Genomic DNA, 16261 nt, shown 5'->3' on the forward strand with positions numbered 1-16261 from the left:
TAAGTGCTGTTGTCATTTACCAAAGGTTACCTGCCCCGCGGCCATGGACTGCTAGTTCTGAGGTCTCTAAAGCGACAAAGAGAGCTGCTCCAGGACACGCCTGCATGCCTGAATCTGGCACCAGCACTGCAGGGCACACTACGTCCATATCCATGTCTATGGCCGTGGCCATGTCTGTGTCAGTGGGTGCTGGTGCATAGGGGGGATACCCCCTCTTTTGGGGGATACCAAGAGCTTGCAGATGGGTTTGGGCATATACGTAATGATTAAAGGACAGCCATGACGCTGCCGTGCCTGCCCATACAGCGGTGAGCCCTTGCCTCACACAATGGAGAACCCCTGCCTCACACAATGGAGAACCCCAGCCTCACACAATGGAGAACCCCTGCCTCACACAATGGAGAACCCCTGCCTCACACAATGGAGAACCCCAGCCTCATACAATGGTGGCCTCTGGCAGCCGGTGCCATGCAAAATGGAGGGGCGGCACCATGGCGGGGAGCGGCAGGGAGCCAATGGGACAGCCGCGGGTCTCCACGGCTCGGTGGAGGCTGAGCCCGGCCCGGGACGGCCCCGCTCTCAGGTGGAAGCCATGCCGCGGGCTCTTTAAGGCTTGAGAGGGGGAACGGGGCCGGGAGCCGGTGCGTTGCTAGGAGACGGGGAAGGCTCGGCCGCGGGGGCCGCCATTTGTCTCGGGAGTGCCGGAGATGGCGACGGGCGGTGAGGCCGTGGGGAGCCGGGGCCGGGGCTGGGGCTGTGACCGCGGCGGGCAGCTGCCTTGCTCGGAGGGGCCGGGAGGGAGGACGGGGGGGCTCGCTGTGGGCGCGGGCTGTGAGCAGTGCTGTGGGGCGGGATCAGCGCAGGGCACGCCCCCTGTCCCGGTCCGCGGGGTGCGCTCGTGTCCCCGCTGCGGGGAGCGGGCCCGGGCCGGGGCTGCCCATGGGCACGGCGGGGCCGCCGCGCTCCGGGCCCCGCTGTGGGACGGGCGCTTCGCTCCCGGCATCGCCCCTGCGCCGTGCCTGCACCACGGTGCGTACCGCAGAGAGCCCAGGGCTCGGTCACTGATAAGCCCGAGCTGTTGGTGTCTGCCCCGAGCGAACACATTCCACCCCTGGGTGCCGAAGGGCTTGACATACGGAGCTGCTGGCGTGTCCTGGATGGCCAGACCCCTTCCGAAACCCGCCGGCAACCTCTGCCAAGCAGGGCCGGTGTTTCCTGCTCCTCTGAGGCTGCGGAACGCAGCTCCAGCATGGGAGAGGCACGGCCTGCCCTCATCCTTGCTGCCGCCTGCAAGCTTCCCAGCCGCGGGAGGCGGGCACGCACAGATCTGGCACAGAAACCGAGTTAGTAAGTAAAGGCAGCAGTAAGTCCATAGGCAGCATCATGGTGGCTTAGACGTAAATCAGTGTTTAATGAACACGTCCGGCTCAACCTGGTCCGCCCCTTGTTCTGTGACGTGTTTGTGCCTCGTTCTGCTCCCACACGCCCACCCCGCGCTGCTCTCAATGGGTGTATTCTGGTTGGTGGCAGAACCGCTGGGATCTCCACCGTGTCCTCCTCCCTCTTTCCTGCTTAGCATTCCTAACCCACACGGCACTGCCGGGATGGACCCAGGAGCAGGAGGTGCAGCTTCCTGGTGTGTTGCTGAGCCAGGGCTGCCCAGCCGGTTCCCTCCCTGCTCCAACACACCCAGACAGGTTGTTCTGGCAGCCTTGGGGCTGTTGGAAGAAACCTGCCAGGCCAGCAGCCTGTGCTGCAGCCGGCCATGCTTTTCCCTATGGAGCAGGGGTTGTCCGGGGTCATCCCGTCACCGGCAGCACTGGGAGCAAGTGCTGGGGAAGCGGATGAGGGGCCGAGCCTCCGGTGGTAGTTTCCAGCCACCCTCGCAGCCTCCGGTTTGTCACAGCTGTTGACACCATTCCGGGTTTGGCAAGACCTGGAGTGAAGGATGCAGCGGCAACAGGAATTGTGCTGGGAAAGAGGCAGAGGAAGGTTTAAAGCTGCTCCTTTTACATGAGTTGTTGCCCTAAATCTGCCTCACACAGGGCAGCAGGAGCTGTAGGCAGAGGCATGAGGCCCTTTCCCCACGTGCCCAGGGATTGCTGCAGGGATCCTCCCACGAGGTTGATGGTTTTACCTTACAGCTCCCACAGCTCGTGTTCCCCTTGTGCCTGCTCTGCCCTCCCTCCTTGCCCCAGCAGTGGCACCCCAGAGGTACCAACTGGACCAACCTCCCCTTCCCACCAAGTACCACTGGCACTGGGAAGCTGGGCATGACCCTTGGCAGAGGAGAGGGAATGAAACAGCATCTCTGGGATCTGGACCAAGGGATCAGCTAGGCCCGAGGGGACCTTCATCCCCTCTGGTTGTACATCCAAATCCAGCAGCAGGTGGATGTGCATATATACATATGTATACATACATACATCCCTGCAGTGCTCCCGCCTGTGCCTCATGGGGCTGGAGCCAGCAGTGACTCAGCAGGCGCCTGCCGGGCTGCCACGAGCTGTGCTGGAGCAGGAGCTGGACTCCAGGATGCTTCAAGGACCCCTCACATCCAGAGGGGGATGGAGCATCCCAGCAGCAGCCCAAGGTTTTGGGGTGCACTCAGCCATGCAGGGGGCTCCTCTGCTGGCAGCCACATCCCACTGGCTCCCTGCAGAGCCGGGCTGTAGGGACTGAGGCCACTTGCACAAGGATACTGTGATGGCAAGTGCTGCTCATAGGCAGGTCTCTTCTCCTCCCCATGGGCACAAATACCACCTGCAAGCACAGCCCTGCTGGGCAGCAAAGGGTTAAGCACCACACCGGCTACCATGGGAGCTTTCCTCCTTGCCAAAGTTTAAATTTAGTCCCTGCATGAACCCGGAGGACTTGGGCATCGGGTTGCTCCGGGTCTGGCAGCGCCAGGAAGCACCTGCTGCTGCTGCTGTGCAGTGAAAATCCCCCTCCAAAGCTAGGACTGGGCTCCAGCGGCGGCAGCAGCGGGGCCGGCACGCTGCAGGGACCCTCGTGCAATGCCAGGCACCCAGCAGCCTGCTCTGAGTGTCCCCAAACAGGCCAGTCCTACCTGTGCATCGTTCAGCTCTTGTGAGTCCCAGAGGTGCTCGGTGCCTGCTTTGACGTGAAGCCTTGAGTTGGCTCCTAGCTGCTTGTGACTAATTATGGGGGAGCTGCTGCTTGGGGCAGGGTGGGCTTTGGGGGAAGCCCCCAGGATGAGACCACTGCAGTGAGGCAGGCAGAGGCCCTGGGAAAAGAGCCGTGATGGGGATGTAGCAGCAGCCTGGGGCTGCGGCTGTGCCCTGCGGGGGATGGGACGTGCCTGGAGTAGTCTGCGGGTCCCCCAGCTCCTGCTGCAGTCGGAGGCATCCATCCGGGTACCCCTATGGGGTGCAGGGTGCTCTGACACCTCACCTGTGGGTTTGGGGATCAGCGGAGAGGGTGTGGGGCAGGGGATGGCGCTGGCAGCCCCCCGGCAGCCCCCTAAGGCCGGGGGTGGTGGTGGCATCCCGGCAATGCGCTTGGCATCGCCCGGCCCGGGCTGGCGCTCGCAGATGTCCATGTGATCAAGGGGCTGCTCAGTGCTGCGCCGGGTCCAGCCGCCGTGAGGGCGAGGCAGCCAGAAGGTCGAGCCGGCGTCCCCGGCAGAGAGTCCCCAGCACCCGGGAGGGCCCCCCCGGCACCGGCTGGCGCCCCTCGGGGTCACCCCTGCCATGATGCCCCGCGGGAAGAGGGACCCGGTGCTGCTGTCCCACGCCGAGCTGCCCGGCACCGATGGCGAGGGCGGCCGCAGCAGCGGGGACGGCCGGCGCTCCGTGTCGGAGGAGGAGGAGGGCCACCTCCCCGGCCTCCCCCGCGACGACCTCGCCAAGAGCATGTCGGGCTCCTCCGTGTCCTCCTACCACTCTGCCCTGTGCTCCGACGGGACGGAGACCTTCAAGGACTGCCTGGAGTTCCTGGACGAGGAGGGGGGGACCCCCCCCAGGGCTGCCCCCAGCGTCCCCCCGCCGCCCGGCCCCCTCGCACGCCCGCGGCAGGCTCAGCTGTCCATCGCGGCTAAGAATAGCCCAGCGCCGGGGCAGGGAGGCAGGATGGGTCCCCTCGGTGGAGATCGGCAGGCTCTCACCACCACCACCAGCAGCAGCGGGGAGCTGGCTCTGCCCAGGGGGATGCTCGGCGAGGGTCCCAGCGATTCAGATGAGGTGGATGGCGAGGTGCGAGCACTCACGGCCAGGGCTTTCCGGAGCATCTCGGGTCCCCCCTGCGCCCGGCTCGATATGTGCAGCTCCCACACCTCCTCCAGCCTCTCCAACTCACTGTCGGAGGACGGCGGGCGGCCGCGGCGGTGGCCGGTGGCTGGCGGCGAGCCCCGGGGCACGGCGGCACCTCTCCATGGCAGGGTGTGCTGGCCCTTCCCCGCCGGCGTGGACGGGGAGCTGCTGGGTTTGCTGGGGAAGGAACAGTTTGAGTGCGTGGATGTGGAGCTGGAGAGCGGTGAGGCCAGGAAGGGCCATGGCAAGAAGAGGACTGTCCCGAAGCGGCAGATCCTGCTGAAGAGAAAGGAGAGGAAGGAAACAGGTTTTGTCCCCCGGGTGGATGCCCCGGCCCCCCAGCCCGTGCCCCCTGCCAGGAAGGAGCCCCCCAGCAAGGGCAGAGCCATCGGTGAGGACTTCAGGCTCAACTACAAGCAGTTCATGAAGACAGCTTCCCTGGATGCCGACACCAGCAAGACCAGGGCGGCCTCTTGCCTGGTGAAGAACGTCCTCGCCAAGAAAATGCAGTACGAGCAGAGGATCAAGATGGAGCAGAAGGGGCTGCGGGGCAGCTCGACCTCTTCAGGGCCATCCTCCGCCGGCACTGACCTGCTGGGTGACGGTCTGGAAGGCAAGTCCAGCTCCTTATCCCGCTCCGACTGCAGCTTCTCAGCGGAGGACTTGCAGGGCGGAGGGATGCCGGTGGCACCGGTGGCCGTGGGGAACGCCGCCACCACCCACCCTACCAAGGGGGTGGTGCTGAGCAAGGCGACCAGGGAGAACGTCTGCAAGCTGAAGAAGACCTTCAATGAGCTCAACGAGAGGATCAAGTACCAGGAGGTGATGGAGGGCCACTGGCTGCCCGGCACCACCGAGGAGCCGCTGCCGGAGAGGATCCGTTACCGGCAAGCACGTGCCTTGTTTGAAGCGCAGCCTGGAGTGGGGAAGGTGCTGGATGTCGCCCCGAGATTTGGGAGAGCTCCGAAGCCGTGGCCCAGCTTGAGGCAGCGAGCCATCTGCCCCGGCCACCCCCAGACCCTGCCCGCCGAGCCCGACACCTTCCCTGCTGTGCCGCCGCGCCGCACTTTCACCTCTCGGGCTCAGGACGTGAGGCTGGTGCCGCAGAACCGACAAGAGGAGAAGCCACCGGCGGCGCCGCGCCAGCCCCCCAGCCCCCCAGCACGGCGGTCCCCGCCGCCCGTCCCCCCTAAGGCGGAGGAGAAGGGGAAGGGGCGCATCCCGCAACCTCGCGACGTGCGCAAACTGGTGAAGAGCAGCTACAACCTCTGCTTCGGGACCGCCGGCTCATCCCGCGGCACCGCGGCCCCGGCGAGCAGCGCGGAGCCGGCCCCGGCCGCCCCGCTGGTGATCCACTGCAGCTCGGTGTGCCGCCGGGAGCCAGCGCCGCAGCCGGGACACGAGGAGGTGCCGGCAGAGCCAGCCCCGCCGTGTGCCCAGGGCAGCCGCTCCTCACCTCCGCGCCGCTCCCCCGTGCACATCACCAGGGTCCAGGCCACACGACGGGGTTCGGCTGCCGCGGAGGGGCCACCGGCGTCCCCCCCGCGCCGGCAGCGCAGCGAGCTCCGGGTCCCGCCGCGGGCAGCGACGGCCGAGGGGGTGCCCCACATGGAGACCCACCTCCACGTGCTGGTGGGCCCGCGGTCCGGGGAAGGGTTCCCTGCTCAGAGCACAGCGGTGCTGCGGACAGAGAAGACCGTCCTGCTCCCGCCGCCGCCACCGAGCCCCACGGAAGGACACGGCCACGGTGGCCCTGGAGGGCTCCCCGGCAGCGGTGACCCCCACGCCGGGTCGGTGGCTGGCAGCACCTCGCACCCGCAGCCGGGGAAGCCGGCAACAAGAAGCGCGCCAGAGCCGCCCGCAAGCGAGCAGGGGCAGCAGCGGCCCCAGGGCCGGCTGGTGTCGGTGGGGAGCGGCGGCTCCGCCGGTGGCTCCGGCCCTGTCGCCCCGTTCCAAGGTGGGGAGGGCGGTGAGGCTGCCTCTACCCAGCTGCCGGAGCGGAGGGAGCCCTGGGAGCGTCCATCGACGTGGCCGGCAGCCACCGAGCCGGCCCCTCCCGCTGCCCCGGCGGCGAACTCCAACTACTTGGCAATTCCTGAGAAAGCCCCCAAACCCGCCGCGGTGCCAACGCTGCCCTCGGTCCCCAGCGCGGCCAGCGGGTCCTTTGGGACCCCTGCTGCCTCCAACCCAATCACTGCACCCTTTGGGACCCCTGCGGCCTCCAACCCAATCACTGCACCCTTTGGGACCCCTGCGGCCTCCAACCCAATCACTGCACCCTTTGGGATCCCTGCGGCCTCCAACCCAATCACTGCACCCTTTGGGATCCCTGCGGCCTCCAACCCAATCACTGCACCCTTTGGGATCCCTGCGGCCTCCAACCCAATCACTGCACCCTTTGGGACCCCTGCGGCCTCCAACCCAATCACTGCACCCTTTGGGATCCCTGCGGCCTCCAACCCAATCACTGCACCCTTTGGGATCCCTGCAGCCTCCAACCCAATCACTGCACCCTTTGGGATCCCTGCAGCCTCCAACCCAATCACTGCACCCTTTGGGATCCCTGCAGCCTCCAACCCAATCACTGCACCCTTTGGGACCCCCTTGGTCCCCAACCCAACCAGTGCACCCCTTGTGACCCCTGCAGTCCCCAACCCAGCCAGTGCACCCTTTGGGACCCCCTTGATCCCCAACCTGGCCAGTGCACCCTTTGGGACCCCCTTGGTCCCCAAGCCAGCCAGCACATCTTTTGGGACTACCACAGTCCCGAGCATGACCAACTCATCCTTTGGCTACCCATCAGCCTCCAGCCTGCCCAGTGTACCGTATGGAACTCCCTTGGTCTCCAACCCCACCGACAAGTCTTTTGGGACCCCCTTGGTCCCATACCCAGCCAATGCATCCTTTGGGACCCCTTTGGTTCCCAGCCTGTGCAGTGCATCATTTGGGACCCCTTTGGTCCCTAATCCATCAAGTGTATCCTTTGGGACCCCCTTAGTCCCCAATCCATCCAGCACATCCTTTGGGACCCCCTTGGTACCTAACTCAGCCAGTGCATCTTTTGGGACCCCTTTGGTCCCTAACTCAGCCAGTGCATCTTTTGGGACCCCTTTGGTCCCTAACTCAGCCAATGCATTCTTTGGCACCCCCTTGGTCCCCAGTCGATCTAGCACATCCTTTGGGACCCCCCTGGTCCCTAACTCAGCCAGTGCCTCTTTTGAGAGCCCCTTGGTCTCCAGTCAATCCAGCACATCCTTTGGGTCCCCCTTGGGCACCAGCCCAGTTCCCACTTCCTTTGGGCACCCACCAGTCTCCAGCATGGCCAGCTCATTCTTTGGATCCTCACTGGTCCCCAAACCAGCCAGTGCTCCACTGGGGGCCGGTGTGTGTTCCCTGCCCGGTGCGGAAGTGCCCTGGAGCAAACCCAGCGACGAGCCCCACCTGCCCCGGGCCCCCGAAGGCCTAGTGGCTGCAGAGCACCCGGTGCCTTCAGCCCAGCCTCAGCCTCGCCTCGAGGATGCTCCCCACTTCCTAAGGAGGACTGATGGCGCCTCTCCAAGCAGTAAGAACACGCCAAGCTCCACCAAGCCCTTTGCTCCCCACCTGCCCACACACCGGAGGATGCTTGTGGATCCCGACAGTGGGAAATGCTACTACATGGAGCCCCCACGGCAGCCCCAGCTGAAAACACTGTATGACCCCGAGACCGGGCAGTACCTGGAGGTGCTCGTCCCACCAGTGGCATCGCACGCCGGGCTCTACCAAACTCCTTACAACCCCCTGCTCATGCCACCGGGGGTCTATGGCCCATCCTATGTGCCCTACAGTGGCTTCCAGGGGCTCCCGGTACCTCTGGCACCCTCTGCCCCGTCTCCAGTGCACCCTGACCCGCCGGCTGCTGACAACCCCAGCCTCTCCGGGACCTTCAGCTCTGCCCCCAAGGGCGAGGGCCCGCCTGCTGCCGGGGGTCCTGACTGCGGGTACCTGGAGAGCCTGTACTACATCCCCACGGGGATGCGGGCCAGCCCCGGCCCCAGCCAACCCCCTGCCCGCACCAGCCCTGCCAGGCCCGAGCCAGGACCACTGCTCCGGATGTGATGGTCCTCAATGGACCTGAACAGCCGGGCTTTAACCCCAACGTAAGCATCATCCCCAGCATGGAAGAGACCATAACTGAGTCCATGACTGAGCTGCTGAGGAGCTGAGCAGGAACGGGCACCGGCTGGACCTCAATGGACCGCATGGGAAGGGGGAGGAAAAGCATTTCCCAGTGTGAGCACGGGGCAGCCCCGAGGGGCCAGCAAAGGGACCTGACACATGGCCTCCGCTTTCCCAGTGCTGCTGGTCCTGTCCCAAGGAAGACTTGGGCTGCTTGACACAGGGGGACGATGGCCACGGCTGCGGCACGGACACCCTGGAACAGCATAAAGATGCTGAGACACCATTAAATGTTCCATCTTCATCCTGTTTTTGTGTGATCTGTAAAGGGGGTCAGGGGCTCCTGCTGGCACTCTGGGGGGCTGCAGGACTCGGACACTGCAGTCCATCCGTGTCCATCTGTCCCAGAGTGTCCAAGGGGAGCAGGTGGGTGTTCTGTGGTCATCAGTAAGCCCTGAACCCAGCCCTTGAACCCCAAACCCCCACCCTGAACCTCAAACCTCTGATCTGAGTCCCCAGTCCTGAACCCCAAACTCAGCACCGAAGCTCAGTCCTGAACCCTGAATCTCATCCCTGCGACCCAGCCTTGAACACCAAACCCTGATCCTCAAGCCTCACTCCTGATCCCCTAGTCCTAAACTCAAACCCCATCCCTGACCCCAAACCCCATCCTTGACCCCCGAGTCACATCCCTGAGCCCCAATCCCCCATCCCATCCCCATCCCGGGCAGGATCAAACCATCCCAGGGAGGGTTTGTGTTCAGGCTCAGGCCTGGACTGAATCACACCAAACCCCTCCCCGAGAGGGGCCAGGGACACCCCATGCACCCCGCCCCGACACCCCGGGGAGGGCCACGTCAGCCGGATGCAGGTGCCTCAGGCATGCATCAGTGCCTGGGGGTTTATATCGGCCCTGCACCGCCCCCCGGCCCCATCGCACTGCAGCAGGATGCGACCGGCACTGCTGTGGCTGGTCCTGAGCCTGCTGGCAGGGACAGGAGGGGAGGGGATGTGCGGGGACCCCCCTGCCGCCCCGGCCCGCTCCATCCCTGCACCGCGGCTCAGCGCCGAGGAGCGGCTCTCGCCCCACATGCCCGAGTCCCTGCGCTGCGACGCCTGCCACGCCATTGCCTTCCAGGTGGGGACCGGGGAGCTGGGGCGCAGCACCGGGAGCAGGAGCCCCGCAGGGATGCTCTGGCTGGGGAGGTGCTGCTGGAACCCCCAAACAACCCTTTGGGGCCAGAGATCTCCCTTGCTCATGGACCCATCATACCCATGCAGAAGTGCTTCCACTGCTGGGCCTCAGGGAAGAGGATGCAGACCCCTGCCCACTGAGGTGCAGGGCCATGGGGAGGCTGCCACCCTCACTGGCCCATTTCTGCCCTTTTTCACCCCAGATTGAGGAGCAGCTGAGCAGGGCAGAGGGGAAGGTGGGCAAGAAGGTGCTGAGCGAGTCCGACTACATGGAGGTGCTGGAAAGGAGCTGCTCACAGGGCTGGGACAGGTGAGCGGGGTGTCCCTATGGGGTGTCCCTGGGGATGGGGTGTCCCAGAGAAGGGGTCTCACCACCCCCTGCCTCTCCCCGCAGCTATGGGGTGCAGGAGCTGGACGGGGAGAAGCGTCTGGCGGGGCCGGGGCTGCCAGTGCAGGAGCCCATGAGTGTGATGGTGACGGGGGGCCCCTGGCCGGGCAGGTAAGGGGGGGGTGTTGGCAGTGAGGGGGTGCCGGGCACTGTCCCCTCCCCGCCGTGTGCCCCACACGTGGCTCCCCGCAGGCTGTCCAAGATGTGCCACGGCGCCGTGGGGGAGCGGGGCGAGGCGCAGCTCTATGGGGCGCACCGGCGGGGCCCGGCCGCGCTGCGGGAGCTGCTGTGCCACGGGGACAAGGGGCCCTGCGCCGGCGGCAAGGCCGGGGGGCCGGCCCCCCCCAAGGCGCTGCAGAACGAGCTGTAGCCCCGCTGCGGTTAATGCTTAATGCCCCGGCGACCTTCGGAACCGACTTCGTCCCCAGCGGGAGCCGCCGCGCCGGGAGGCGGGAGCTCCCCATCACCGGTGTCACCGCGTCCCTCCGTGCCCGGCGCTGCCGCGGGGATGCCGCCAGCATCCAGTGTCCCGGGCCCCCCCCAGCGGGGCGCTGCTCCGGGCTCTCATGTTTGACCCGCGCGGTGCTGCGCGCCCGCGGTGCCAGCCCCAATTAAAGGAGTTAATGGCTGATCCGTCCCCGAGGCAGCGCTCCCTGGTTTCACAACCCGCAGCCAATGGCCGCCTCGCTGCCTGCCACCCCGTGCCACGGCCCGGGTGGTGACTAAAGTCCTTCCCATGGCCATAAAACCCCCCGTGCGGTGACATCGCCGCCGGGGCCGCATCACCGGAGGATGGGGACGCGCTCGGGAGACCTGGCTCAGCCCCAGGTGAACGCAGCCTCTGACGCCATCCCCACCCCTGTCCCCTCCTCGGCCGTATCCCAGGCAGCAGGGAGGGAGGTGGGTGGCTGGGGGGACTGGACCCCCCAGTGATGGCCAGCTCAGGGTTGTGATGCCCAGCAAAAGGCAAAGGATGGGGTGAGCCTGGGGGCTGCGGTGAAGCCCGGGGCCAAGGGGACATGCGGGGATGCTGCGGCTGGGACTGGCTCTGCCACCCTTGCTGGCAGCGTGGTCCGGGCACCCAAGGGCAGGGGGTCCCCCCTCCACCGCCGCTGGGCACAAACCATCACGCAGGGAGCGGTGGGTTTGGAGCCCAGGCCCTTCTCTGGGGTCGGAGCCGCCGCACGTGCGGAGCCGCGGCCCTTGTGTCCCTGGGGCAGAGCCCCGTTCCCATGGGACACCCGGGACAACACTGACCCGGCTCCTCCTCGCCCTCACTGCCAGAACGGGAGCCTGGCTCCCACCCCCTCGGGCCCCCCTTGTCCCCCTGGGAAGGAGCCGCCTGCGGCGGGCAGGGTGAGTACCGGGGCACCCCCCAGCCCTCCTGCACTGCACCATCGGACAGACACCGGCCAGCGGGACCCCCCCCATCCCTGAGGGCGCAGGGGGGTCCCTGTGCCACCCCCGGGGACACTGCGGGGTCCCTGTGGCGAGCTGGGGCTGAGCCGAGTGCCCACACGCCAGGAGCCCAGGGAGGGCGCCAGGCCCCCCCGGCCGGAGGTGGACATGCTCTACAAGATCGAGGACGTGCCCCCCTGGTACCTCTGCATCTTGCTCGGCTTCCAGGTACGGCCTGGAAGGGGGCAGCCCCCATGGGCCCCCGCTCCCACCCCAGCCCCCTGAGCCCCCCCTTCCCCCCCCAGCACTACCTGACCTGCTTCAGCGGCACCATCGCTGTCCCCTTCCTGCTGGCCGAGAGCCTGTGCGTGGGCAAGGACCAGCTCACCGTCAGCTACCTCATCGGCACCATCTTCACCTGCGTCGGCATCACCACCCTCATCCAGACCACCGTGGGCATCAGGTAGAGCCGTGGCACGGGGGGGACCCCACTGCTGCTCCGCAGGCCGTGGGCACAGCATCCCCTGTCCCCCCCAGGCTGCCCCTCTTCCAGGCGAGCGCTCTGGCCTTCCTCGTCCCAGCCAAGTCCATCCTGGCCCTGGAGAAGTGGCGCTGCCCCCCTGAAGGTGAGGGCAGAGGGGAGCAGGGGGGATCCAGCCGCTCCCCCCCACCCAGGGACCACCTCATCCCCCTCCATCCCCAGAGCAGATCTACGGCAACTGGGTGCTGCCGCTCAACACGTCCCACATCTGGCAGCCCCGCATGCGAGAGGTACGGCCCACCCCCCCCCGGGAGCCCGGAGTGCCCCGCAGCGCACTGACCCTGCCCTCCCTGCAGATCCAGGGAGCCATCGTGGTGTCCAGCCTGGTGGAGGTGGCCATCGGGCTGCTGGGGCTGCCCGGGGCGCTGCTCAGCTACATCGGGCCGCTGACCGTCACTCCCACCGTGTCCCTCATCGGGCTCTCCGTGTTCCAGGCGGCCGGCGAGCGGGCCGGCTCCCACTGGGGCATCGCCGCGCTGTACGGCACAGGGATGGGGGGACAAAGGGGTCGGGGTGTCCCTTATGGAGCTAGGAGGATGCCCAGGGTACGAGGGGCCTCCCGCATCTCTCTTCCCCCCAGGACCATCTTCCTGATCGTCCTGTTCGCGCAGTACCTGCGGCACGTCACCGTCTGCCTGCCCGGCTACCGGCGCGGCAGGGGCTTTGTGCTGCTCCGTGTCCAGATCTTCAAGATGTTCCCGGTAGGGACTGGCCGGGAGCCACCAGGTCCTGGAGCATCCCCCAAAGCCCCCCTATTTCTACACACGGGCGATGCAGGGGGTGTGCCCGGTCCGTGCCCCTGCAGATCATCATGGCCATCATGGTGGTGTGGCTGCTCTGCTACGTGCTGACGCGCACCGGCGTCTTCCCTAGCGAGCCCGAGGCCTATGGATACAAGGCCAGGACGGACGCACGGGGGGAGATCCTGTCCGTGGCACCCTGGTTTCGGGTGCCCTACCCCTGTGAGTGCCAGGCAGGCGCAGGTCCCTTCGACGCCCCTTCCCCCTGGGGGATGCAGCATCAGTTGGGCTGGGGAGCACCGGGGGTGCCGGGTCCCTGTGTTGGGAGCCTGGCATCGTGCTCTGCCTCCGGCAGGCCAGTGGGGTCTGCCCACGGTGACCTCGGCAGCGGTGCTGGGCATGTTCAGTGCCACGCTGGCGGGCATCATCGAGTCCATCGGGGACTACTACTCCTGTGCCCGGCTGGCAGGAGCCCCCCCGCCCCCCGTGCACGCCATCAACAGGTACAGCAGCTGCCCCCCGCCCCGGTACCCTGCTCACACCATGGGTCCCCGTGGGACCGGGCAGGGATGCTGCAGGGCAGCAGCAATGGGGACCAGCCCGTTCGTGTTGTTCCCAGGGGCATTTTCACTGAAGGCATCTCCTGCATCATTGCGGGGCTGCTGGGCACCGGCAACGGCTCCACCTCCTCCAGCCCCAACATTGGTGTCCTGGGCATCACAAAGGTACTGGGGCCTGGGCCGGGTCCCGCTCAGCCAGGGGACATGGGCACCGTCACCCGCTGCCCCTCTCCATGCAGGTGGGGAGCAGGAGGGTGATCCAGTACGGGGCTGGGATCATGCTCCTGCTGGGCACCATCGGGAAGTTCACGGCGCTCTTCGCCTCCCTGCCCGACCCCGTCCTCGGGGGGATGTTCTGCACCTTGTTTGGTAACCTCGCCGCAGCCACCCCTCAAACCCACCGCGCTGTCACCAGCGTCCCTGCGCCCTTTCCCTATAGGCTCAGGGGGAGCCCTGGGTATGCCGGGTGGGCTTTGAGCCATCAGTGCACCCCTATGCCGGCTCCCGGTCGGCAGCAGCAGCACCGTGGGCACCTCCAGCACAGCCGTGTCTCCCTGGCAGGCATGATCACGGCCGTCGGCCTCTCCAACCTGCAGTTCGTCGACATGAACTCCTCCCGCAACCTCTTCGTGCTGGGCTTCGCCATGTTCTTTGGGCTGACGCTGCCAAACTACCTGGATTCCCACCCCAAGGCCATTAACACAGGTACCTGCTCGCCACGGACAGCCCCAGTGCCGCGTGTGTGAGGAGCGAGGAGGGCAGATCCATGGAGGAATGAGGTGAACCCGGCTCAGCGCAGCACGGCCCGGCTCAGTCCCTGCGCTCTCACAGGTGTCCCCGAGCTGGACCAGATCCTGACGGTGCTGCTGACAACGGAGATGTTCGTCGGGGGGCTCATTGCCTTCATCCTGGACAACACCATCCCGGGTAATGGAAGCGATGGGGCCACAAGGGGTAACTGGGAGGCTGGTTTGGAGTTGCAATAGGGGCTCACAGGGCGAGGGGTCTGAGCCGGTGCTGGCTGCCGCAGGGACGCAGGAGGAGCGAGGGCTGGTGCAGTGGAAGGCGGGCGCGCACTCGGACAGCACCTCCAGCGCCAGCCTCCGGAGCTACGACTTCCCCTTCGGGATGGGCGCGGTGCGGCGCAGCCGGTGGCTCAGGCGGGTTCCCATCTGCCCCCTGTTCACTGGGTTCAAGGCCCGGGCGAGGGGTGGCGGCGCGGCGGCCACAGACGTGCAGGACACAGCCGATGGGGTCTTGGTGTGCACCAAGGTGTGAGCGAGGGGAGGGCTCGTGCCCCAGTGCCCGGGAAGCCGAGCTCCATGGGTGCTGTCGGGGCACCAAAGCCGAGGCTTCTGGTGCTCATCTCCAATGCAGGATTAGGGAAACTCCAAGCTGCCCTCTGGGGACAGCCCAAGCTCCCAGGTGCTGGCCTGGGGACCGTGGCCCCTGGGTCACCGCTCCACCAAGCTTTGGCTGGCGGAGCTCATTCAGTCTGAAGCTTGTCAGACTCCATCAGAGCCAGGGACTGTCACGCTGTGCCCTTGGCTTCGGCAGGGCTACTCGGCAGCCAGCAAGGGCTCTGTGTGGGGTGCAGCATCCACACCAGGGTGAGAGGCCGACGTCAAGATCATGCATTGAAAGTAATAAAATAAGACTGAAGCCCTCTCAGTGTCTTTGCTGCATCCTGCACCATTCCCTCCACCCTTCTTGCATTGCAAAGGTGTCAGCAGCTTCCCATGCTCCTGCCTGGGCTCTCTGACATGGACATGTGCTCAGTTTCACCCAGCCCGAGCAGCCCCATGGTCAGGGGGCTTCTGCCCCAAGCCCCAGTGCAGTGGGGGGTGGCTCAGCACAAGCCCTTGGCAGACCCATCAGGGAATGAAACGACGACAGTTTAAGAAGTGAAAAGGGGGAAAAACCCACCCAAACCCTCAAGTGATGCAAACACACCTGCTCACACCTCCCACAGGCACAGCATGCCCTGAGCCGTGGAAGAGCCCCCACTCTCCTGCTGCTGTCCCAGTGTTGTTGAGCTTGATGTTACAGAGTGTGCAACACCTCTTTGGGCAGCTCTGTCCCCTCCCAGCCCACCCGCTGGGGCTGGAGCAGGAGCAAACCCAGCCCTGTTCAACAAGAGCCACAACACCCACCCCGCTATCAGCTCTGGTTCAGTCACAAACCCCAGGCCCAGCCGGGCAGTCTGGGAGTTCACCTCTGATAAAGGTGCTGCTGGTACAGCTTGCTGAGATACAGCAGGGAAAACAGAGCACAGGAATTGTGCTGCTCCCTTTCACAACGGCAGCATTCAGGTCCCAATCACCCCCAGCCAACTGCACCCGGCCGAAACTCGGGCAGGAGGCTCCTGCCAAGCCAGTGCCGCAGCGTGCAGGGGTTCGCTGCTCACACTCCCACTCCAGCTAAAAATAAGGCAGCACACGGCTGCTTCCTGACCTTCTGTCTTCAGATGTACGAGTCTGAACTGTCGCCAAGCCAGTGAAACACCAGAAGAGGTTTGTTGCTTCTCTAAGGCCAGATCTCAGGTTAAGAAAGGGGAAAGTACTGCTCAGTAAGGAGCCAGGATGACTGTGATGAACCTTCTGAAGAGCAACAGCAAAAAGAGAGTTGGTTTGGCCGAGTTCCTCTAAGAGGGCTGGACAAGAAACCTGGAGAGAGACTTTGGACAAGGGTCTGTAGGGACAGGCCAAGGGGAATGGCTTTAACCTGCCAGAGGGGAGACTGAGATGAGCTCTTAGGCAGAAGCTCTTCCCTGTGAGGGTGCTGAGGCGCTGGCCCAGGGTGCCCAGAGAAGCTGTGGCTGCCCCATCCCTGGCAGTGTTCAAGGCCAGGTTGGACACAGGGGCTTGGAGCAAGCTGCTCTAGTGGAAGGTGTCCCTGCCTGTGGCAGGGGTTGGAGCTGGATGAGCTTTAAGGCCCCTTCAACCCAAATCACTCTGATGCTATGAAGACCAACACAGTGATGTGGGTAACCCTGCATAAAGGCTTCATCT

General features: G+C 65.6%; 3 protein-coding genes across 3 annotated transcripts; all 3 read left to right on the plus strand.

Moving 5' to 3' along the window:
• Positions 1 to 3716: 3716 nt before the first annotated feature.
• Positions 3717 to 8369, plus strand: PROB1 (proline rich basic protein 1; the record flags this gene model as incomplete). Its single annotated transcript, XM_080626944.1, has 1 exon — positions 3717 to 8369. One exon carries the CDS (start codon positions 3717 to 3719, stop codon positions 8367 to 8369), a length of 4653 nt encoding a protein of 1550 aa, XP_080483070.1.
• Positions 8370 to 9378: 1009 nt separating this feature from the next.
• Positions 9379 to 10521, plus strand: MZB1 (marginal zone B and B1 cell specific protein; the record flags this gene model as incomplete). Its single annotated transcript, XM_080627262.1, has 4 exons — positions 9379 to 9567; positions 9827 to 9933; positions 10018 to 10122; positions 10204 to 10521. 4 exons carry the CDS (start codon positions 9379 to 9381, stop codon positions 10379 to 10381), a joined length of 579 nt encoding a protein of 192 aa, XP_080483388.1. The 3' UTR covers positions 10382 to 10521.
• A 282-nt stretch (positions 10522 to 10803) lies between these two features.
• On the plus strand, positions 10804 to 14528 carry SLC23A1 (solute carrier family 23 member 1; the record flags this gene model as incomplete). The annotated part of the gene is made up of 15 exons (XM_080627303.1): positions 10804 to 10839; positions 11296 to 11367; positions 11536 to 11637; positions 11715 to 11872; positions 11947 to 12035; positions 12113 to 12180; positions 12247 to 12428; positions 12531 to 12651; positions 12756 to 12912; positions 13046 to 13193; positions 13310 to 13415; positions 13490 to 13619; positions 13812 to 13955; positions 14082 to 14177; positions 14281 to 14528. 15 exons carry the CDS (start codon positions 10804 to 10806, stop codon positions 14526 to 14528), a joined length of 1857 nt encoding a protein of 618 aa, XP_080483429.1.
• Positions 14529 to 16261: the final 1733 nt, after the last annotated feature.

This window comes from Psittacula echo (genome assembly GCF_963264785.1).
Source record: "Psittacula echo genome assembly, chromosome: 11".
In the NCBI taxonomy this organism is placed as follows: Eukaryota; Metazoa; Chordata; class Aves; order Psittaciformes; family Psittacidae; genus Psittacula; species Psittacula echo.